Source organism: Tiliqua scincoides, chromosome 14 (assembly GCF_035046505.1).
Source record: "Tiliqua scincoides isolate rTilSci1 chromosome 14, rTilSci1.hap2, whole genome shotgun sequence".
NCBI lineage: Eukaryota > Metazoa > Chordata > Lepidosauria > Squamata > Scincidae > Tiliqua > Tiliqua scincoides.
Window position 1 is genome coordinate 9,499,304 of NC_089834.1, and position 23,164 is coordinate 9,522,467.

General features: G+C 47.7%; 1 protein-coding gene and 3 gene segments (V, D, J or C); all 4 read right to left on the bottom strand.

Annotated features, from left to right (window-relative positions):
- LOC136634314 (immunoglobulin lambda-1 light chain-like) overlaps positions 1-23,164 on the bottom strand; it is a 120,195-nt gene that overhangs the window by 82,190 nt on the left and 14,841 nt on the right. The window contains exon 2 of the mRNA XM_066609793.1: positions 20,973-21,271. Coding sequence (XP_066465890.1) covers positions 20,973-21,271 — 299 coding nt within the window. The remainder of the gene's footprint in view (positions 1-20,972; positions 21,272-23,164) is intronic.
- LOC136634315 (immunoglobulin lambda variable 3-9-like) lies at positions 6,685-7,444 on the bottom strand. The segment is given in 2 exon segments: positions 6,685-7,239; positions 7,346-7,444. Coding segments are annotated over 2 exon segments (513 nt in total).
- On the bottom strand, positions 12,041-15,366 carry LOC136634317 (immunoglobulin lambda variable 3-9-like). The segment is given in 3 exon segments: positions 12,041-12,142; positions 14,908-15,182; positions 15,297-15,366. Coding segments are annotated over 3 exon segments (336 nt in total).
- Positions 17,124-18,404, bottom strand: LOC136634316 (immunoglobulin lambda variable 3-9-like). The segment is given in 2 exon segments: positions 17,124-18,221; positions 18,335-18,404. Coding segments are annotated over 2 exon segments (405 nt in total).

Consider the following 23,164-nt stretch of genomic DNA (forward strand, 5'->3'; position numbering starts at 1 on the left):
TGGGTTCCCAGGCTTCTGTTGATACCAGGATACGGTGTAGCTGTTGATGTTGAACCCACTGCTCAGGACACAGGCGAGTTTCTCTGTGTTCCCCAAGGACACCGATAGAGATGGGGGCTGAGTCAGTGTGGGGGGTGACTGTGCGTTGGAGCCTGGAAAAGAAGAGAGATTTGCTGAGATGATCCAGCTCAGCCCTGACTGCCCTCATCTTGGTGGCAATTCTCACATGCATTTAACCTGGACCTACCTGTGCCCTGCATCATGAAGAGGCTGAAAACAGGAAGCCAATACATGGTGAAGTGAGAGAGTCCAAAGGGGAAAATGAAGGTCTGACTGCCGGTTCCTTATTATATCCACCCAGTGTGGAGGGGGAGGAGCCACCTTCTCAGTCATCATCATCTCTAATCTGATTGGCCCGTGTGATTTTAAGGGTGCTTAAAAAAAGTCTGTGCCCTTCTTTGTTGACACAGCAGAACCAGGGGACATCCACTCGAATTGAGTAACGGGGGGAGTTAGAACAGATAAAAGAGAATATTTCTTTACCCAGCGTGTAATTAGTCCTCGGAACTCCTTGCCACAGGATGTGGGGATGGCATCTGAAGGCCTGGATGCTTTTCAAAGGGGATTGGATAGAGTGATGATAAAAAAGTCCATCACAGTGTACAAGCCATGATGGATATATGCAGCCTCCTGGTTTTAGAGGTAACCTATCTTGGAAGACCGGAGTGGCAACTGAATACACTATAGGGATTTTGTTGCATGTTCCCAGAAACATCTGGTGGGCTACTGTGAGATATAGGAAGCTGGACTAGGTGGGCCCTGGGCCTGATCCAATATGGCTCTTCTTATGTTCTTCGTTACCAGCAATGAGTAGGTGGCTGGACTAGATGACCTCCAAGGCACCTTCCAACTCTATTATTCTATGATTCTAAAACAACAGCGATTAAAGACCCTCTAATTCATTTCAGCATGTATTTCCATGAAGTGAAACAGACCACTGCATCAGATTCATGAAGTGAGACATTCAGTGTGTTCTGATATGGAGGGATATATAGGAATATATACAACACCAGAACCAGGGGACATGCACTAAAATTGAGTGTTAGGAGACACTCAAAAGGACAGACAAAAGAAAATATTTCTTTATCTTGCAGGTAGTTAGTCTGTGGAACTCCTTGCTACAGGAAGTGGTGATGGCATCTCGCCTGGATACCTTTAAGACGGGATTAGATAAATTTCTGGAGGAAAACTCCATCACAGGTTACAAGTCATGGCAGGTATGTGGAAGCTCCTGATTTTAGAAGTAGGCTACCTCAGAATACCAGATGTAGGGGAGGGCACCAGGACACAGGCTGTGTCTTGTTGGCTTGTGTACTCCCTGAAGCACATGGTGGGTCACTGTGAGATACAGGAAGCTGGACTAGACAGGCCTGTGGCCTGATCCAGCGGGGCTCTTCTTAGGTTCTTATGATACAGCAATGGGCCTTACTCCCATGGGAATGTGTGCAGAATTGCAGTAGATCTGATGGTCTCTCTCTGTTGGCTGCACGCCAAAGCCGAATCTCCTTAGGGAACCGAAACTGAGGTTCTTGTCTCACTTCCCCATTGAGCTGTGTCACTGTGAAACCTGCGCTGCCCGTCATAGTCAATTGCACAGTAATAATTGGCCTGGTCTTCAGCGAGGGTGCCAGTGATGGTTAAAAGACAGGTGTTACTGGCAGCGTCTTTGGAGCCCGAGAAACGCGAGGGCACCCCAGAGGCGTGATGTATGTTGGAAGGGGAATTATACCACAGGAGGTATCTAGGAGGGTTTCCAGGCTTCTGTTGGTACCAGAACACAGTATAGGCACTGATACTCATTCCTAGGTTCATGGCACAGGGCAGTTTCACGGTGTTCCCCGGCAGCACAGATACTGATGCCGGCTGGGTCAGCAGATGCTGAGCTCTGGAACCTAGGAAAAAAAGGTGATGGGAATAGTCACACCTACCACGCAAACCTAGACATCTTTACTCAGAAGTAAGCCCTAAGAAAGTGAACTTAATGGAACTCCTCTGCATGACAGTCCTTCAGGAACCAGCTTTCTCCTGAACTTTCTCCAGGCTGACCACAGCAAACTCCTTTAATTGTTCCCCAAAGGACTTGATTGCCAAAGACCAGCATAGAGATTCCTTTGGTTGCTACCCCAAACTCAACCACAAGCACCAAATAGGTGTCCTAATGTCCCCCACATCTTCTTGTCATGTATCAGATGCTCTCACCTGTGCACCAGATCACCAAGAGGCTGACGACATGAAGCCAGGACATGGTTGAAGGGATGTGGGGTCCTAATGAAAAAAAGGAGCAAAACTCAAGAGGCTGTGCAATAATAGCGGCACTTTTATATCCATCCTGTTTGTAGAGGTGGGTCTGCATCTCCACCCCACCTTTATGTTAACCAGCTCTTCTCTGATTGGTACTTGAGGCTTTTTATAGACTGGATGCCCCATTCCTTGGGCAGTGATGCTCCACTTGGCGCTGCAGGGAAGGGGTCTCTAAACTTTTCGGCTGAAGGTCTGCATCAAATATCTGACACAGTGTCGAGGGCCGGAAAAACAACAACAGTTATATGTAAAATTTAAATAAATACATTAGAAATGGAACTTAATGAATGAATGGGCTCAAATGTTCAGCACCATCTCAAAAAGACACCAACACACTTGGTGTGAACTTGGTGCTTGGTGCTCAGTGCTTGGGGTTCAGTGTGTCAACACACCAAGCACCAACACAACCCAAGATAGAAAGCACACACTTCAATGGACCCCCATTCCTCCACCCCTCAAGCACAACCCTGGTTGTGTTTGGTTAGCTAGGCCAGAGGCTCTTAGGGGATTAGAGGCTGGTCACAGGCTGCATCTGGCCCCCAGGCCAGGGTTTGGAGACCCCTACTCTAGGGCCAAAAGCAATGTGAGGTTGAGTGAAGGCAGACTGTTCAGCTGAATGGCAGGGGACACAGGAACAGCCAGATCACTCATGAGAGTGCCCCAAAGTATTCAGACTAATATTTTATCATTAGGAAAGTAATGCCAACCTTCCCCCATTGCAACCAACTCTCCTGCCCCCTTGCACACTCCTCTCCTCCACACTTCCCCATCCACTCAGTTCCCAGAATGTTCACTTTTTGAAACCCAGGGGACAGCAAAGAGGAGTTGCCAAATTGCGCAGGTGGGCATGGATAGTGGAACCCCCCTCACCAATCCACCACATGGGGGCCGCCTCCTATATCAGTCTAATATTGTCTCTCTCAAACTGGAGGCTGGGATCCAGGGTAACAGAAGTGCATTGAAAGTGGATTAAAGCTGTAGTGGAAATGCAGCCTTAATCCTGGTGACTAGAACCCCAGGCTGTCTAATGCACCTGCACTGAGGCAAGGCTGGTTTTGTTGTGATGGGTGATGTCTATCTTAGCTGTTTTGGTTCCTTTTCTAGGGGATGCTGGTGAATCCTTGGAATCATTAGGAGATGACCTATAGCTTGGAATGGAGGTGGGATCACCCATAAGGGAGGGAGAAGCTACAGGCATCATAGAAGAGCCATTTCCCCCCCCCCCAGGAAACTGGACTGAAAGAGCTCTCCTCTTGTTATTGTTATATTATTGTAATATCGTGTTATATTGTAATATTACAGTACAGGCATGCGCCACTTAACAATTGTTTGCTTAACAACGGACCGCATTTATGACGGTGGTCAAAGCACAGTACAGATGCTCTTAATGAGGCAATCACATCTCCCATAGCCTGCAGCAGAATGTCTGTTTATACAACAGAGGGGTTCTTAATGCAAAGAAGAGGTAATCTATCTCTAGTAGCCTGTGCGGCCAGCTAGTGTCTGGCAGGGAATGTCTGTTGACACAACAAAGGCAATAGATCGAAGTGAATGTTCACTTAATGACCTAATCGCATAACAACGGGGAATCAGAGAATGTATCCCCATCATCACAGTCTGAGGCAAAGAGGCAAAGAAGGAAGGCCCATAGCCAGGGAGACAGACCAGGGACAGACTGCACTTGCTCCCGGTGTGGAAGGGATTGTCACTCCTGAATCGGCCTTTTCAGCCACACTAGACGCTGTGCCAGAACCACCTTTCAGAGCGCGATACCATAGTCTTTCGGGACTGAAGGTTGCCAACATCCCCATCATTAAGTGGCGCACACCTGTATTGTAATATTATTACAATGTTTAATGGTTCGTGTTTAGTGATCAGTGAAGTTGGGGCCCGTTGAAAACCCAAACCCCTTTTCTCAGGTCTTGCTGGAATTTGTGGGCAATTTTTTGCTACAGTCAGGACTTATACACAAGAACTAGGACTTGATCTTTTAAAATATGGCATTTGTTTTTCCCGTTGAAAGAAAGTGAAGCCTTACATGGTTGTGAAGTGTTTTGTGTGGGAGTTTAGGTTGCCTACCGAGGTGGGCAAAATCACAAAGTGCAGAGTTCTGTTCTGTTCCTAAGCCATGCCTGTGGGATCTTGCTCCTGAGGCAGAACACTTTTGAAACTTAGAGCTTGCAAAGTTTCTGGATCTGTCTTAGAGGAACCCGCCAAGACTCTGCATGATGAACACAGAAGGTGGAACATCAAAAGCCTTTGGTGGGTTGAGGTTTTAGTCTCACTTCCCCCTCTGTCTGTCACGGTGTGCTGCTTGCTGTTGCTGTCCCACACCTGGCAGTAATAATCGGCCTCGTCTTCTACTTGGACCCTGGCAATGCTCAGCATGGCTGTGTCTCCAGAGTCAGAGTTCGAGAAGTGGTCTGGGATCCCTGTGGGCTTGCTGTACTCTGCATCTGTTGTATCATAATATACTGTGAGGACCGGGGGCTTGCCAGGTTTCTGCTGATATCAGGACACATAGCTCCTCTGAACGGCGTCCCCTCAGCATGTGATTTGGGCGTTTTGTTGCAGAGACACCGACACTGACGGAGGCTGCCTCAGCACATTTTGGGCAGAGGACCCTGCAAAAAGAAGAACATATCTCAGGACAGCTGAAATGGATGTCTGAGGTTGTGTCTCAAAGCTGTGGAGAAGAGACTCAGGCCAAGAAATGCCTCTTCCTGTTACCTGAGCAATGAATGAGGAGGAAGGCGAGCCAGATCATATTGGGAAGATAGAGAGAAGCTCCTCTTCCTTGGGCCAAAGAGTCTTTGTTTCCTTGAACCCTCCCCTTTCCTTTAAATGTCCACAGACCTTGCACCCGGCCCAACCATTCAAATCACTTCCTTTTCAAAAGCACTCCTTCTCTACTCCCCACCCACATGCAGAACTTATATAGAGGAGCAGCCCCCTCTGTTGCAAATGAGAAGTATTTTGCTTCAGACCACCTAATGGCCAACAAAGCCATGACAGTAGTTGGGAAGCAGAGACACAGAATCCAGGCGGATAGCCGATACGGTAGTTCAACCTGGTGGTCGAGAACATCCCTGTATTCAGGCCGCAGGTCCTTGACTCAGGTGATGCCAGGCAGGCATGTCTGAAGTTTGAAGCTCTTGGCTTCAAAGGTCCGCTTTTTGCTTTCTCTTTCCCCTCCAGGACTACACAGAGACAGCCTACCTGGACAAGAGACACAGCCGAACGTCAACACTGAAGTCTATCAGACATCCTTCCCACCAATTGTCTGGGAAGAAGGTGCAGAAAGTGAAGAACAGCAGGGTCCAAGCCATGATGGAGAGGTTAGCGTCCTCTGGGTACTGTCATGGTTGAGTGTGAAGAACTTGGTAGGACCCCACTGCCACCAGCCCAGGTCTTTTAGAGCCCTTTTAAGGTCTTTTCCAAAGGTTACTTTTATAATAAAGCTACGAAAAAGGAGCGACCACCCCACTGATTCTCAAAACGAGAGGAAGTTAAAACCAATAGATGTTTAATACTATAAGGAAAAGGGAACCGGGTGAAGACTCACAATTAGTGCAACCGAAAGGGTAGAATGAAAGTACTTTTACAAATAAGAAACACAATCAAGACATACGGACTTCAGATGGCTGCCAAGAACTTCCCAGAGAAAGGAAGGGAAATGAGGAACAAAACCCTCAGGGACACAAACACACAACTTCACCACATTGTCAAAGATGCACCAGCTTTCACTTAAAAGACCCAGGAGAACCTGAGATCTTCTACTATCTCTTTAGCATGGGGCATTCAGTGTGATATATGTGCCGATCTTTTGATTCTGTTCCTCTCTGTTTTTTAAAACCCCTGGGCAAGGAAGAGGAGGAGGAGGAGGAGGAGAAGTGGCTGAGTTTGGGAGAAGGAAGTGGGCACTAGAAAAACCCCACCAGTCCAGCCCCTGAGGCCGGTTCCTCTCTCACCCGGATGTATGGGCTTGCTATCTGAGCTTACAGGAAATTGAGAGGGAATAAATGCAGTGGCTGGACACCTTAAACAGAAAACATTTGTGTATCCCAGAGTTACAACACAGCGGTGATACACGTCTGCATATAAACCTTTGTGGACCCTTTATGAACTCTGCTCTGCTCTGATCAGTACTGTTAGCGTTCTGATGTCCTTGTACACCAATGAGCAGAAGATGTGTCAATGTGCACGAAGCCATGGTTTTTGCTCCTTAGTGTGTCCTGTTGCCCTTCGAGTCTTGCTGGAGAAGAACCAGGACATGGTCTTTCCTCTTGGAATGAGTGCAAATCCAGAGGGGAGGGAGGAATTCTGTGTGGGAGTTCAGGCTACTCCAAGGGGTGCACCTGGGGATCGCTGTTCATATCTGTTCTGTTCCTAAGTTCTGTTCCTAAGAGGTGCCTGTGGGATCTGGCTCCTCGCATTGGTCTTTGAGTGCATTTGGAGCACCTGGAACTTCTAGATCTGTTCTGGAGGAGGCTGCATGGTGAAGACAGAAGGGAGCTGCATGGCTTTTTGTGGAGGGAGGTTTTTGTCGCACTTCCCCCTCTGACTGTTTCACTGTGTGCTTCTGGCTGCTGCTGTCCCACACCTGGCAGTAATAATCAGCTTCATCGTCGACTTGGGCCCTGGCAATGCTCAGCGTGGCTGTGTTGCCAGAGCTGGAGCCGGAGAAACGGTCTGAGATCCCTGTGGCTCTGTTGCTATCTTTGTAGATAAGGAGTACTGGGGACCTGCTGGGTTTCTGCTGGTACCACTGCACATACTGGTTCTGAAGGTTGTCCCCAGAACAAGAGATCTGGGTGTCTTGTTGCAGAGGCACAGACACTGACGGAGGCTGCCTCAACACGTACTGGGCAAAGGACCCTGCAAAAAGAAGAGAATCTCTCAGGAAAGCGGCACTGGAGGCCTGAATGGCCATCTCCAAGATGCAGAGAAGCAACTTAGGCCAGGAAATGTCCCTTCATATTACCTGAGCAATGAATGAAGAGGAAGGCAAGGCAGATCATGATGGGAGAAGAGAGATGCTTGACTTCCTCAGGTAGAAAAGCTGTTGGTTTCTTGAGCCCTTCCCTTTTTATCTCCAGGGACCTTGCACGTAGCCCAACCATTCAAATCATTTCCTTCCCCAATATCTCTCCCTCCCCACCCACATGCATGATGAACACAGAGAATTATGACTGGCTCTTCTCTGTCTTGCCTATGCAAAAGAACTCTGATTAGAGCCCTGATCACCTCCAGGTTGTTGGGCTTTGGAAGGTGTCCATTTTCAAAATCATTTCATGGATCCTGCCTTTTTCCAAGTTCACGGGCTCCTCTTCTTTGGTTCTGCTCCCCAGGCAGAAGATTCACCTCCTTGTCAATTGGGCATCCCAGGTCTGTACGAATGAACTCACTGAAGGATCACACAAAAAGCAAAGCCACAAGAGGCAAGATGTGGTTAGAGATTAGAGGCCCTGCCCTGCCCCCGTGGATTGCACGGAGTGAAGTTAAAATAGCCCAAACTTTGTAGTCCAACACTGCCATTGAGAGACTGTAGCTGCCAGTGACATGCTTATTGGAGCCTTGTAGCTCTGCACTAGAAAGTTTGTTTTGACCTGTCAGATTATGTGGAGAGAAGAATACGTAAAGTTCACCTCCTCCAGAACAATGATCCTGAAGCTCAAGCAAACCATGAAAGCTCCCATGAATCTGGGTCCTGCATTTCATATGGGAAGCGTTTGCAGTGGGAGTTGTAGACCATGGTATTTCACAATTCCTCCTTGCCTAAGTGTCCCTGCACTTCCCCTTCCTAAATAAAATAAAATTTTACTCCCTTTGAAAAGAAGTGGAGCTTTGCAGGGGAGTGAGGAATATTGTGAAGGTCTGAAGGGTCCCCAATGAGTACCCAGGCCCAGGAATTCAGTTCCATTCCTCAGCAGTGCCTGTGGGATTGGCCTTGCACTGACCTTGGAGCATGTGCAACTTCTAGATCTGCTTTGGTTGAGGTTGCTAAGTCTCTGAAAGGCCAGCATAAAATGGGACAGGCATGGACTTTGGTAGGTAGAGGAAGTGCAACACACGAACCCCTCTGTCGATATCACTGTGAGCCGTGCTGTTGTCCCACATTTGGCAGCGAAAAGCGGCCTTGTCTTCTGATTTGGGCCCTGGTAATGTTCAGCATGGCTGTGTCACCAGACTCAGAGCCAGAGACACGGTCTGGGATCCCCGTGGGCTTGCTGTGTACACATTCTATAATATATTATAGAATAAAATGAGGGCTGGGGACTTGCCGGGGTTTCTGCTGGTACCAGGACACAAAGCTGCTCTGAAGGATGATCCCTGAGCAAGTGATTTGGGGGTTTTGTTGCAGAAACACAGACACTGACGGGGGGCTGCCTGAGCACAGTTTGGGCAGAGGACCCTGCAAAAAGAAGAACATATCTCAGGATAGCTGAAATGGATGTCTGAGGTTGAGTCTCAAAGCTGTGGAACACTCAGACCAAGAATCTTCCCTTCCTGTTACTGGAGCAATGAATGAGGAGGAAGGAGAGCTAGATCGTGATGGGAGATGAGACAGGAGCTTGACTTCCTTGGGCCAAAGAATCTTTGGTTCCTTGAGCCCTCCCATTCCCTTTTTCTCTCCAGGGTCCTTCCACCAGGCCCAGCCATTCAAATAATTTCCTCTTATGAAGCACACCCCTCTGGCCCCCACCCACACAGACAATCCATATAGAGGATGCTGATGGGCAGTTCCTTCTTTCAAACATTCTTATTACTTATTTTTATTTATTTGGAGCTTTCTGAACTGCCCTTTCTAGGTAACAGACCTGACTGCGGCTGCTGTGGCATCCTCTTCATCTCTGGTAAACCGCCAGGAGGATCATCTGACTGAAAGACACAGCCTGAAAATAAATAGGAACACCCCGGTGTGTAGAAATCCCACCATGACACAGCTCCTTCCTCCTCTCCAACTTGGGTGCTTCCATTCTGTGCCTGATCCCTCGAACCCCTTGGCAATTTCACAGCCCAGTCTGTCGAAACTGTCGAACCACAAGAAGGTCACTGGGGAATCATGCAAAGGCTAAACACACAAGAGAGCAAATTGGGCTGGAGTTTAATCCTCTGCCCTCTCCCAGTCCAATGTGCAGAGAGGATCTTATAATTTTCAATGGCTGGTGTGATGCAGCCATCTGGTGGCCATAGATGCCCATACCCCAGGGTTATTGGAGCCCTTTGGTTCAGCAACAAAAAAACATTTTTCAAACTGGCATAAGAACATAAGAACATAAGAACAGCCCCACTGGATCAGGCCATAGGCCCATCTAGTCCAGCTTCCTCTATCTCACAGCGGCCCACCAAATGCCCCAGGGAGCACACCAGATAACAAGAGACCTCATCCTGGTGCCCTCCCTTGCATCTGGCATTCTGACATAACCCATTTCTAAAATCAGGAGGTTGTGCATACACATCATGGCTTGTACCCCGTAATGGATTTTTCCTCCAGAAACTTGTCCAATCCCCTCTTAAAGGCGTCCAGGCCAGTCACCATCACCACATCCTGTGGCAAGGAGTTCCACAGACCAACCACACGCTGAGTAAAGAAATATTTTCTTCTGTCTGTCCTAACCCGCCCAACACTCAATTTTAGTGGATGTCCCCTGGTTCTGGTGTTATGTGAGAGTGTAAAGAGCATCTCCCTATCCACTCTGTCCATCCCCTGCATAATTTTGTATGTCTCAATCATGTCCCCCCTCAGGCGTCTCTTTTCTAGGCTGAAGAGGCCCAAACACCGTAGCCTTTCCTCATAAGGAAGGTGCCCCAGCCCCATAATCATCTTAGTCGCTCTCTTTTGCACATTTTCCATTTCCACGATGTCTTTTTTGAGATGCAGTGACCAGAACTGGACACAATACTCCAGGTGTGGCCTTACCATAGATTTGTACAGGTGTCTCTGTATAGGTTCATAGGTGTGGAGACTGCATGAAAGCCCGTCTCCTCCATAACAATGACCCTCGGGCTTAGTTTGATCATGGGAGCTCCAATGAAAACAAATCCTTCATTTCAAGTCTGTTGCATAGGCATGGAATTGGCCATCCATGCTGCTAGCCAAGAAGTATTAGATGCCTGGGATTCCATCCTGGTGTTAAAGAATGACACCTTCCTGTTATGTCTGGCTGGGCTGTTGGCAGGCTGTAGTGAAGTCATCACGATGTCTTGCAAGGCTGGAGGAGGCACCAGGAACCTTCATCCTGAACACTTCCGCTATCTGTAACCACACAGTACATGTAGGAATGTACAGTACATGAATATTTAAGCCCTGCTCTGAATGGCTCTGCATGAAGCCCAGTCTGATCAGAGTTCCCCAGTAGACTTGCAATCAACGTACCAAATATGTGAGAGCCAGGAGGGTGTAGTGTTTGGGGAGCAGGATGTGGAAGATCCAGGTTCAAAACCCTGCTAGGCCAAAAAGCTTCCTGGGTGACCATGTGCCTGTCACTGTCTCTCAGTCTCACCTCCCTTACAGGGTTGTTGTGAGGACAAAAGGAGGGAAGGAACCATGTACATCACCCTGAGTTCCTAGGAGGAAGGGTGGTTTTAAAATATGGAATCAAACAACCAGCAAGCAAACAAATAAGGGCGCATCCTAACCCCTTATGTCAGTGCTTTCCAGCACTGGCATAGCCATGCCAATGGAAGGTGTGCTGTATCCTGCAGTTGGGTGTCACTAACAGAAGCCACCTCAGAACAAGGGAATGTTTGTTCCCTTACCTCTGAACTGCACTGCCTTTATGTCAGTGCTGGAAAGCACTAAGCGGTTAGGATTGCGCCTTAAATGTGTACAGTATGTGCATGTAACTCATCCCTCTGCCAGCGTGAAACAAGCCATTGCTTTGCTTTGTAAAATGCGCCCACCACTTTCGTGAATTGCACCTTAAATGTGGACCACAATCTCTGTACTCAAGCCAGAATTACAGCTTTGCAGGGTAAGTATGACAGGTACAGGTAAGTATTTAAACCTGTGCGTACAAGCCTCTCTAAGAACTCTTCTCGGATCAGCCTTCCTAGGAACACGCAAACAAATGTGGGAAGTATGTGCAATTGGGTCTCCATCAACTATTCTGCCAGTGCGCAAGAAGCTATTGCTTTGGCTTTGAAACACATGTCATGGTCCTTCAAAGAAATGAGAGCTGCTTTTAAGTATAGTGCTTGTTTTGGGTTGTAAAGAACTGCAGCACTAGAGGGGGTCGATGTATAATGTGTGGGAGTTCAGGCTGGCCAAAGAAGTGGGCAGAGTCTCCGAGCCTGTGGATGGAGTTTGGTGCTGCTCCTAAGAATGAGATCTTCTACCTCACACTGGTCTTTCCCTGAACTGGAGGCACCTGAGTCTGTATTGCTGGGGGCTGAACAAACTCTGCAGCATCAACTGAAAAGAGGAAGAAATGCTTGGAGGGAGGTTTTTGTCACGCTTCCCCCTCTGTCTTGTCACCGTGAGCCATGCTGCTGTCCCACACCTGGCAGTAATAATCGGCCTCGTCTTCTGCTTGGGCCCTGGCAATGCTCAGCGTGGCCGTGTTGCCAGAGTTGGAGCCGGAGAAACGGTCTGAGATCCCCGAGGGTCTTCTACTATCACCGTATATAATGAGGCCTGGCGGCTTGCCTTCTTTCTGCTGATACCAGTGCACACTCTTGCTCCCAATGTTGTCTCCTAAACAAGAGATTTGGATGGTTTGTTGCAGGGGCACCGACACGGATGGAGGCTGCCTCACCGCATACTGGGCAAAGGAACCTGAAAAAAATGAAGACAAGAAAATGCTAAGTTTCATGATAAGTTGTTTATTTCAGGTCATTTCTCCAAGCTCTGGAAAAGTGAATCAGACTAAGGAATGTCCCGTTATATTACCTGAGCAGTGAGCAAAGAGGAAGGCCAGCCAGATCATGATGGAAAGAGAGAGAGAGGAGCTTGAGTTCCTCCAGCCCAAGAGTCTTTGAGTGCTCGACCCCCTCCACTTTCCCTTTTTATTTCCTGGGACCTTGCACCTGCCCAGGCCATTCAAATCAGTTCCTTTCCAGTATCTCTCCCCTCCCCATCTCCCCACCCACATGTATGAAAAGCACGGAGGACGGTGATGGGCCGTTCTGTGTTTTGCATGGGAGAGGTGCTTCCATTTGGAGCTCTGGGCACCTCTAATGTGTCCATTAATTGGAAAGTGGATCCAACATCCTGCTTAATCACATTTAAAAAAAAAAGATCATTCATCCTGCAGGAGGGAATCCCTTTAAAGCAGCAAGGGAACTTATCTGTGTTTAAAACGGATGAAAATATCGTTAAATTTCCCCTAAGTAACCAGATAGAAGACCTATTTCTAATGCCATTATTTATTGAATGAATAGATGTCCGTACTACCAATTGCAGGTATAAATATCAAATCCTATAACTATAGCTTCTTATGCAAACGTGTGTATGAAATTAAAAATCAATCAAATAGCACTGTAGATAAGAAGGCTTTCTTTACAGCCCTTTCTAGGTAACAGATCTGGCTGCGGCTGCTGTGGCATCCTATTCATCTCTGGTAAACCGCCAGGAGGATCATCTGACTGAAAGACACAGCCTGAAAATAAATAGGAACACCCCGGTGTGTAGAAACCCCACCATGTCACAGCTCCTTCCTCCTCTCCAACTTGGGTGCTTCCATTCTGTGCCTGATCCCTCGAACCCCTTGGCAATTTCACAGCCCAGACTGTCGAAACTGTCGAACCACAAGAAGGTCACTGGGGAATCACACAAAGGCTAAATTCACAAGACAGCAAATTGGGCTGGAGTTTAATCCTCTGCCCTCTCCCAGTCCAATGTGCAGAGAGGATCTTCTAACTTTCAATGGCTGGTGTGATGCAGCCATCTAGTGGCCATAGCTGTCCATGCCCCAGGGTTATTGGAGCTCTTTGGTTCAGCCACAAAAAAGCATTTTTCAAACTGGCAGGTGTCTCTGTACAGGTTCATAGGTGTGGAGACTGCATGAAAGCCCGTTTCCTCCATAACAATGACCCTCCGGCTTAGTTTGATCGTGGGAGCTCCAATGAAAACAAACCCTTCATGTCAAGTCTGTTGCATAGGCATGGAATTGGCCATCCAGGCTGCTAGCCAAGAAGTATTAGATGTCTGGGATTCCATCCTGGTGTTAAAGAATGACACCTTCCTGTCATGTCCGGCTGGGCTGTTGGCAGGCTGTAGTGAAGTCATCACGATGTCTTGCAAGGCTGGAGGAGACACCAGGAACCTTCATCCTGAACACTTCCGCTATCTGTAGCCACACCGGAATGTACAGTACATGAATATTTAATCCCCGCTCTAAATGGCTCTTCATGAAGCCCAGTCTGATCAGAGTTTCCCAGTAGACTTGCAATCAACGTACCAAATATGTGAGAGCCAGGAGGGTGTAGTGTTTGGGGAGCAGGATGTGGAAGATCCAGGTTCAAAACCCTGCTAGGCCACGAAGCTTCCTGGGTGACCATGGGCCTGTCACTGTCTTTCAGTCTCACCTCCCTTACAGGGTTGTTGTGAGGACAAAAGGAGGGAAGGAACCATGTACACCACCCTGAGCTCCTAGGAGGAAGGGAGGTATTAAAATATGGAAATCAAACAAGCAAGCAAGCAAGCAAACAAATAAGGGCGCATCCTAACCCCTTATGTCAGTGCTTTCCAGCACTAGCATAGCCGTGCCAATGGAAGGTGTGCTGCATCTTGCAGTTGGGTGTCACTCACAGAAGCCACCTCAGAACAAGGGAATGTTTGTTCCCTTACCTCTGAACTGCACTGCCTTTATGTCAGTGCTGGAAAGCACTAAGGGGTTAGGATTGCACCCTAAACGTGTACAGTATGTGCATGTAACTCATCCCTCTGCCAGCTTGAAACAAGCCATTGCTTTGCTTTGTAAAATGCGCCCACCACTTTCGTGAATTGCACCTTAACTGTGGACCACAATCTCTGTGCTCAAGCCAGAATTACAGCTTTGCAGGGTAAGTATGACAGGTACAGGTAAGTATTTAAACCTGTGCGTACAAGCCTCTCTAAGAACTCTTCTCTGATCAGCCTTCCTAGGAACACGCAAACAAATGTGGGAAGTATGTGCAATTGGGTCTCCATCAACTATTCTGCCAGTGCGCAAGAAGCTATTGCTTTGTCTTTGAAACACATGTCATGGTCCTTCAAAGAAATGAGAGCTGCGACCCAGGCTTTTAAGTATAGTGCTTGTTTTGGGTTGTAAAGAACTGCAGCACTAGAGGGGGTCGATGTATAATGTGTGGGAGTTCAGGCTGGCCAAAGAAGTGGGCAGAGTCTCCGAGCCTGTGGATGGAGTTTGGTGCTGCTCCTAAGAATGAGATCTTCTACCTCACACTGGTCTTTCCCTGAACTGGAGGCACCTGAGTCTGTATTGCTGGGGGCTGAACAAACTCTGCAGCATCAACTGAAAAGAGGAAGAAATGCTTGGAGGGAGGTTTTTGTCACGCTTCCCCCTCTGTCTTGTCACCGTGAGCCATGCTGCTGTCCCACACCTGGCAGTAATAATCGGCCTCGTCTTCTGCTTGGGCCCTGGCAATGCTCAGCGTGGCCGTGTTGCCAGAGTTGGAGCCGGAGAAACGGTCTGAGATCCCCGAGGGTCTTCTACTATCACCGTATATAATGAGGCCTGGCGGCTTGCCTTCTTTCTGCTGATACCAGTGCACACTCTTGCTCCCAATGTTGTCTCCTAAACAAGAGATTTGGATGGTTTGTTGCAGGGGCACCGACACGGATGGAGGCTGCCTCACCGCATACTGGGCAAAGGAACCTGAAAAAAATGAAGACAAGAAAATGCTAAGTTTCATGATAAGTTGTTTATTTCAGGTCATTTCTCCAAGCTCTGGAAAAGTGAATCAGACTAAGGAATGTCCCGTTATATTACCTGAGCAATGAGCAAGGAGGAAGGCCAGCCAGATCATGATGGAAAGAGAGAGAGAGGAGCTTGAGTTCCTCCAGCCCAAGAGTCTTTGAGTGCTCGACCCCCTCCACTTTCCCTTTTTATTTCATGGGACCTTGCACCTGCCCCAGCCATTCAAATCAGTTCCTTTCCAGTATCTCTTCCTTCCCCATCTCCCCACCCACATGTATGAAAAGCACAGAGGACGGTGATGGGCCGTTCTGTGTTTTGCATGGGAGAGGTGCTTCCATTTGGAGCTCTGAGCACCTCTAACGTGTCCATTAATTGGAAAGTGGATCCAACATCCTGCTTAATCACATTAAAAAATTTAAAAAAAGATCATTCATCCTGCAGGAGGGAATCCCTTTAAAGCAGCAAGGGAACTTATCTGTGTTTAAAACGGATGAACATATCGTTAAATTTCCCCTAAGTAACCAGATAGAAGACCTATTTCTAATGCCATTATTTATTGAATGAATAGATGTCCGTACTACCAATTGCAGGTATAAATATCAAATCCTATAACTATAGCTTCTTATGCAAACGTGTGTGTATGAAATTAAAAATCAATCAAATAGCATTGTAGATAAGAAGGCTTTCTTTACAGCCCTTTCTAGGTAACAGATCTGGCTGCGGCTGCTGTGGCATCCTATTCATCTCTGGTAAATCGCCAGGAGGATCATCTGACTGAAAGACACAGCCTGAAAATAAATAGGAACACCCCGGTGTGTAGAAACCCCACCATGTCACAGCTCCTTCCTCCTCTCCAACTTGGGTGCTTCCATTCTGTGCCTGATCCCTCGAACCCCTTGGCAATTTCACAGCCCAGACTGTCGAAACTGTCGAACCACAAGAAGGTCACTGGGGAATCACACAAAGGCTAAATTCACAAGACAGCAAATTGGGCTGGAGTTTAATCCTCTGCCCTCTCCCAGTCCAATGTGCAGAGAGGATCTTCTAACTTTCAATGGCTGGTGTGATGCAGCCATCTAGTGGCCATAGCTGTCCATGCCCCAGGGTTACTGGAGCTCTTTGGTTCAGCCACAAAAAAGCATTTTTCAAACTGGCAGGTGTCTCTGTACAGGTTCATAGGTGTGGAGACTGCATGAAAGCCCGTTTCCTCCATAACAATGACCCTCCGGCTTAGTTTGATCGTGGGAGCTCCAATGAAAACAAACCCTTCATGTCAAGTCTGTTGCATAGGCATGGAATTGGCCATCCAGGCTGCTAGCCAAGAAGTATTAGATGTCTGGGATTCCATCCTGGTGTTAAAGAATGACACCTTCCTGTCATGTCCGGCTGGGCTGTTGGCAGGCTGTAGTGAAGTCATCACGATGTCTTGCAAGGCTGGAGGAGGCACAAGGAACCTTCATCCTGAACACTTCCGCTATCTGTAGCCACACCGGAATGTACAGTACATGAATATTTAATCCCCGCTCTAAATGGCTCTTCATGAAGCCCAGTCTGATCAGAGTTTCCCAGTAGACTTGCAATCAACGTACCAAATATGTGAGAGCCAGGAGGGTGTAGTGTTTGGGGAGCAGGATGTGGAAGATCCAGGTTCAAAACCCTGCTAGGCCACGAAGCTTCCTGGGTGACCATGGGCCTGTCATTGTCTTTCAGTCTCACCTCCCTTACAGGGTTGTTGTGAGGACAAAAGAAGGGAAGGAACCATGTACACCACCCTGAGCTCCTAGGAGGAAGGGAGGTATTAAAATATGGAAATCAAACAAGCAAGCAAGCAAGCAAACAAATAAGGGCGCATCCTAACCCCTTATGTCAGTGCTTTCCAGCACTGGCATAGCCGTGCCAATGGAAGGTGTGCTGTATCCTGCAGTTGGGTGTCACTCACAAAAGCCACCTCAGAACAAGGGAATGTTTGTTCCCTTAGCTCTGAACTGCACTGCCTTTATGTCAGTGCTGGAAAGCACTAAGGGGTTAGGATTGCACCCTAAACGTGTACAGTATGTGCATGTAACTCATCCCTCTGCCAGCGTGAAACAAGCCATTGCTTTGCTTTGTAAAATGCGCCCACCACTTTCGTGAATTGCACCTTAACTGTGGACCACAATCTCTGTGCTCAAGCCAGAATTACAGCTTTGCAGGGTAAGTATTACAGGTACAGGTAAGTATTTAAACCTGTGCGTACAAGCCTTTCTAAGAACTCTTCTCTGATCAGCCTTCCTAGGAACACGCAAACAAATGTGGGAAGTATGTGCAATTGGGTCTCCATCAACTATTCTGCCAGTGCGCAAGAAGCTATTGCTTTGGCTTTGAAACACATGTCATGGTTCTTCAAAGAAATGAGAGCTGCTTTTAAGTATAGTGCTTGTTTTGGGTTGTAAAGAACTGCAGCCCTAGAGGGGATCGATGTATAATGTGTGGGAGTTCAGGCTGGCCAAAGAAGTGGGCAGAGTCTCCGAGCCTGTGGATGGAGTTTGGTGCTGCTCCTAAGAATGAGATCTTCTACCTCACACTGGTCTTTCCCTGAACTGGAGGCACCTGAGTCTGTATTGCTGGGGGCCGAACAAACTCTGCAGCATCAACTGAAAAGAGGAAGAAATGCTTGGAGGGAGGTTTTTGTCACGCTTCCCCCTCTGTCTGTGTCACCGAGAGCCATGCTGCTGTCCCACACCTGGCAGAAATAATCGGCCTCGTCTTCTGCTTGGGCCCTGGCAATGCTCAGCGTGGCCGTGTTGCCAGAGTTGGAGCCGGAGAAACGGTCTGAGATCCCCGAGGGTCTTCTACTATCATCGTATATAATGAGGCCTGGCGGCTTGCCTTCTTTCTGCTGATACCAGTGCACACTCTTGCTCCCAATGTTGTCTCCTAAACAAGAGATTTGGATGGTTTGTTGCAGGGGCACCGACACGGATGGAGGCTGCCTCACCGCATACTGGGCAAAGGAACCTGAAAAAAAGAAGACAAGAAAATGCTAAGTTTCATGATAAGTTGTTTATTTCAGGCTGTTTCTCCAAGCTCTGGAAAAGTGACTCAGACTAAGGAATGTCCCGTTATATTACCTGAGCAATGAGCAAGGAGGAAGGCCAGCCAGATCATGATGGAAAGAGAGAGAGAGGAGCTTGAGTTCCTCCAGCCCAAGAGTCTTTGAGTGCTCGACCCCCTCCACTTTCCCTTTTTATTTCCTGGGACCTTGCACCTGCCCAGGCCATTCAAATCAGTTCCTTTCCAGTATCTCTTCCTTCCCCATCTCCCCACCCACACGTATGAAAAGCACAGAGGACGGTGATAGGCCGTTCTGTGTTTTGCATGGGAGAGGTGCTTCCATTTGGAGCTCTGGGCACCTCAAACTTGCCCATTAATTGGAAAGTGGATCCAACATCCTGCTTAATCACATTTAAAAAAAAAAGATCATTCATCCTGCAGGAGGGAATCCCTTTAAAGCAGCAAGGGAACTTATCTGTGTTTAAAACGGATGAACATATCGTTAAATTTCCCCCAAGTAACCAGATAGAAGACCTATTTCTAATGCCATTATTTATTGAATGAATAGATGTCCGTACTACCAATTGCAGATATAAATATCAAATCCTATAACTACAGCTTCTTATGCAAACGTGTGTGTATGAAATTAAAAATCAATCAAATAGCATTGTAGATGAGAAGGCTTTCTGTACTGCCCTTTCTAGGTAACAGACCTGGCTGCAGCTGCTGTGGCATCCTCTTCATCTCTGCTAAACCGCCAGGAGGATCATCTGACTGAAAGACACAGCCTGAAAATAAATAGGAACACCCCGGTGTGTAGAAATCCCACCATGTCACAGTTCCTTCCTCCTCTCCAACTCGTGTGCTCCCATTCTGTGCCTGATCCCTCAAACCCCTTGTCAATTTCACAGCCCAGACTGTTGAAACTGTCGAACCACAAGAAGTTCACTGGAGAATCATACAAAGGCTAAATTCACAAGACAGCAAATTGGGCTGGATTTTAATCCTCTGCCCTCTCCCAGTCCAATGTGCAGAGAGGATCTTCTAACTTTCAATGGCTGGTGTGATGCAGCCATCTAGTGGCCATAGCTGTCCATGCCCCAGGGTTACTGGAGCTCTTTGGTTCAGCCACAAAAAAGCATTTTTCAAACTGGCAGGTGTCTCTGTACAGGTTCATAGGTGTGGAGACTGCATGAAAGCCCGTCTCCTCCATAACAATGACCCTCTGGCTTAGTTTGATCATGGGAGCTCCATGAAAATAAATCCTTCATTCCAAGTCTGTTGCATAGGCATGGAATTGGCCATCCAGGCTGCTAGCCAAGAAGTATTAGATGTCTGGGATTCCATCCTGGTGTTAAAGAATGACACCTTCCTGTCATGTCCGGCTGGGCTGTTGGCAGGCTGTAGTGAAGTCATCACGATGTCTTGCAAGGCTGGAGGAGGCACCAGGAACCTTCATCCTGAACACTTCCGCTATCTGTAGCCACTCAGTACATGTAGGAATGTACAGTACATGAATATTTAATCCCCGCTCTAAATGGCTCTGCATGAAGCCCAGTCTGATCAGAGTTCCCCAGTAGACTTGCAATCAACGTACCAAATATGTGAGAGCCAGGAGGGTGTAGTGTTTGGGGGGCAGGATGTGGAAGATCCAGGTTCAAAACCCTGCTAGGCCACGAAGCTTCCTGGGTGACCATGGGCCTGTCACTGTCTTTCAGTCTCACCTCCCTTACAGGGTTGTTGTGAGGACAAAAGGAGGGAAGGAACCATGTACACCACCCTGAGCTCCTAGGAGGAAGGGAGGTATTAAAATATGGAAATCAAACAAGCAAGCAAGCAAACAAACAAATAAGGGCGCATCCTATCCCCTTATGTCAGTGCTTTCCAGCACTAGCATAGCCGTGCCAATGGAAGGTGTGCTGTATCTTGCAGTTGGGTGTCACTCACAGAAGCCACCTCAGAACAAGGGAATGTTTGTTCCCTTACCTCTGAACTGCACTGCCTTTATGTCAGTGCTGGAAAGCACTAAGGGGTTAGGATTGCGCCCTAAACGTGTACAGTATGTGCATGTAACTCATCCCTCTGCCAGCGTGAAACAAGCCATTGCTTTGCTTGGTAAAATGCGCCCACCACTTTCATGAATTGCACCTTAAATGTGGACCACAATCTCTGTGCTCAAGCCAGAATTACAGCTTTGCAGGGTAAGTATTACAGGTACAGGTAAGTATTTAAACCTGTGCGTACAAGCCTCTCTAAGAACTCTTCTCTGATCAGCCTTCCTAGGAACACGCAAACAAATGTGGGAAGTATGTGCAATTGGGTCTCCATCAACTATTCTGCCAGGGCGCAAGAAGCTATTGCTTTGGCTTTGAAACACATGTCATGGTCCTTCAAAGAAATGAGAGCTGCGACCCAGGCTTTTAAGTATAGTGCTTGTTTTGGGTTGTAAAGAACTGCAGCACTAGAGGGGGTCGATGTATAATGTGTGGGAGTTCAGGCTGGCCAAAGAAGTGGGCAGAGTCTCCGAGCCTGTGGATGGAGTTTGGTTCTGCTCCTAAGAATGAGATCTTCTACCTCACACTGGTCTTTCCCTGAACTGGAGGCACCTGAGTCTGTACTGCTGGGGGCCGAACAAACTCTGCAGCATCAACTGGAAAGAGGAAGAAATGCTTGGAGGGAGGTTTTTGTCGCGCTTCCCCCTCTGTCTGTGTCACTGTGAGCCATGCTGCTGTCCCACACCTGGCAGTAATAATCGCCCTCGTCTTCTGCTTGGGCCCTGGCAATGCTCAGCGTGGCCGTGTTGCCAGAGTTGGAGCCGGAGAAACGGTCTGAGATCCCCGAGGGTCTGCTACTATCATCGTATATAATGAGGACTGGCGGCTTGCCCGGTTTTTGCTGATACCAGTGCACGTTTTTCCTCCCAATGTTGTCTCCTGAACAAGTGATTTGGGTGTTTTTTTGGTGAGACACTGACACCGATGGAGGCTGCCTGAGCACATACTGGGCAAAGGAACCTGAAAAAAGAAGAAGACCATTCTACAAGAAAGTGGTACTGGTAAGTTGTTTATTTCAGGCTGTTTCTCCAAGCTCTGGAGAAGCGACTCAGACCAAGAAACTTCCCTTTGTATTACCTGAGCAATGAACGAGGAGGAAGGCCAGCCAGATCATGATGGGATGAGAGAGAGGAGCTTGAGTTCCTCCAGCCAAAGAGTCTTTGAGTGCTCGACCCCCTCCACTTTCCCTTTTTATTTCCTGGGACCTTGCACCTGCCCAGGCCATTCAAATCAGTTCCTTTCCAGTATCTCTCCCCTCCCCATCTCCCCACCCACACGTATGAAAAGCACAGAGGACGGTGATGGGCCCTTCTGTGTTTTGCATGGGAGAGGTGCTTCCATTTGGAGCTTTGGGGACCTCAAACTTGCCCATTAATTTGAAAGTGGATCCAACATCCTGCTTAATCACATTTTAAAAAAAAAAGAACATTCATCCTGCAGGAGGGAATCCCTTTAAAGGAGCAAGGGAACTTATCTGTGTTTAAAACGGATGAAAATATCGTTAAACTTCCCCTAAGTAACCAGATAGAAGACCTATTTTAATGCCATTATTGATTGAATGAATAGATGTCCGTACTACCAATTGCAGGTATAAATATCAAATCCTATATCTATAGCTTCTTATGCAAACGTGTGTGTATGAAATTAAAAACCAATCAAATAGCATTGTAGATAAGAAGGCTCTGGATCCATAATGATACCAGCAAAATTATCTAAATAACAATCCAATAACACCCAGTTTCCCCACACTGTGGGAATTTAGCAGGCAGAAGGTCTCCTGGGAAAAGCTCCAGCCACCCCTATGGGTCAACTCAGGTCTGTACCAGTGATATTGATGGTGCAAGTTCTAGATGATCCATGTTGGTGGAACAGGACCGGGAAGGGGGATAGGATATGGTGCGTGCTGGTTCAGCCAATCTCATCCCCACCCCATAGCCAAACAAGCAGTGAAGGGGGCAATTGTGTGTCACCGTGACCACTGCCCAGGGCATTGCTCCACCCACAGCATGGGAAGAGGACCATCATGGGGGTGACACACTGGCCTCCTGCACTGGATGACTCAATCCCTAGTGATGCCACTGCTCCACTGGTTCAAGTTAGCAAAATTGGGCTATAAGTGGAGCACCAAACAGAGAGCATTTAAAATGTTAAAGTTAAACCCTTTTGCTTTCCTCAGGACCACAATGAAGACTGAAATGCACACCAAGGTGGTGGCCATTTGGACAGTGTTTGAGGTGCAGCAGGAATTCCCAGCAGAGTGACTTGAGCCTGAGGGATGCACGGACAAACTGCACAACCCTCTACATCAGCGGTTCTCAAACGTTTAAGCATCAGGGCCCACCTAAAAAACGTTTCAGTATGCCAGCCTCTCGTGCCTCTGTGGTTATAATGGTGATATAGCACAGCGCTTCCCCCAAGTAGGCGTTTGTTCATCCCTTAATCCACATAACCTAATCTACCCTGTTAGTTTCACAAACCCCCCAAAATTGGGCCGTGACCCACTGGTGGGCCATGGAACCATAGTTTGAGAACCACTAAATAGTATTTAACCCATTTCTGCCCAGTCCACAGGTGTAGACATTTTATCCTTGTTGCGTGTGTGCAATGTTGAGCATAAATGGCTCAATCAGAAGTCCCAGTCATCCACTGGACTTACTTTCAGCTGCTGGGGTGTGCCTTAAAGGTCTTAAGGTTTGTATACCCGGATGAAGCATGCAACCCAGACTTTGTTGTTGTTGTATGCCAGCAACCCAGACTTTGATGGTTTCTCTGTAGGAAATATGTCTAAGGGTGCAATCCTAACCCTTTATATCAGTGCTTTCCAGAACTGGACAAGTTTCTGGGGGATTGGAC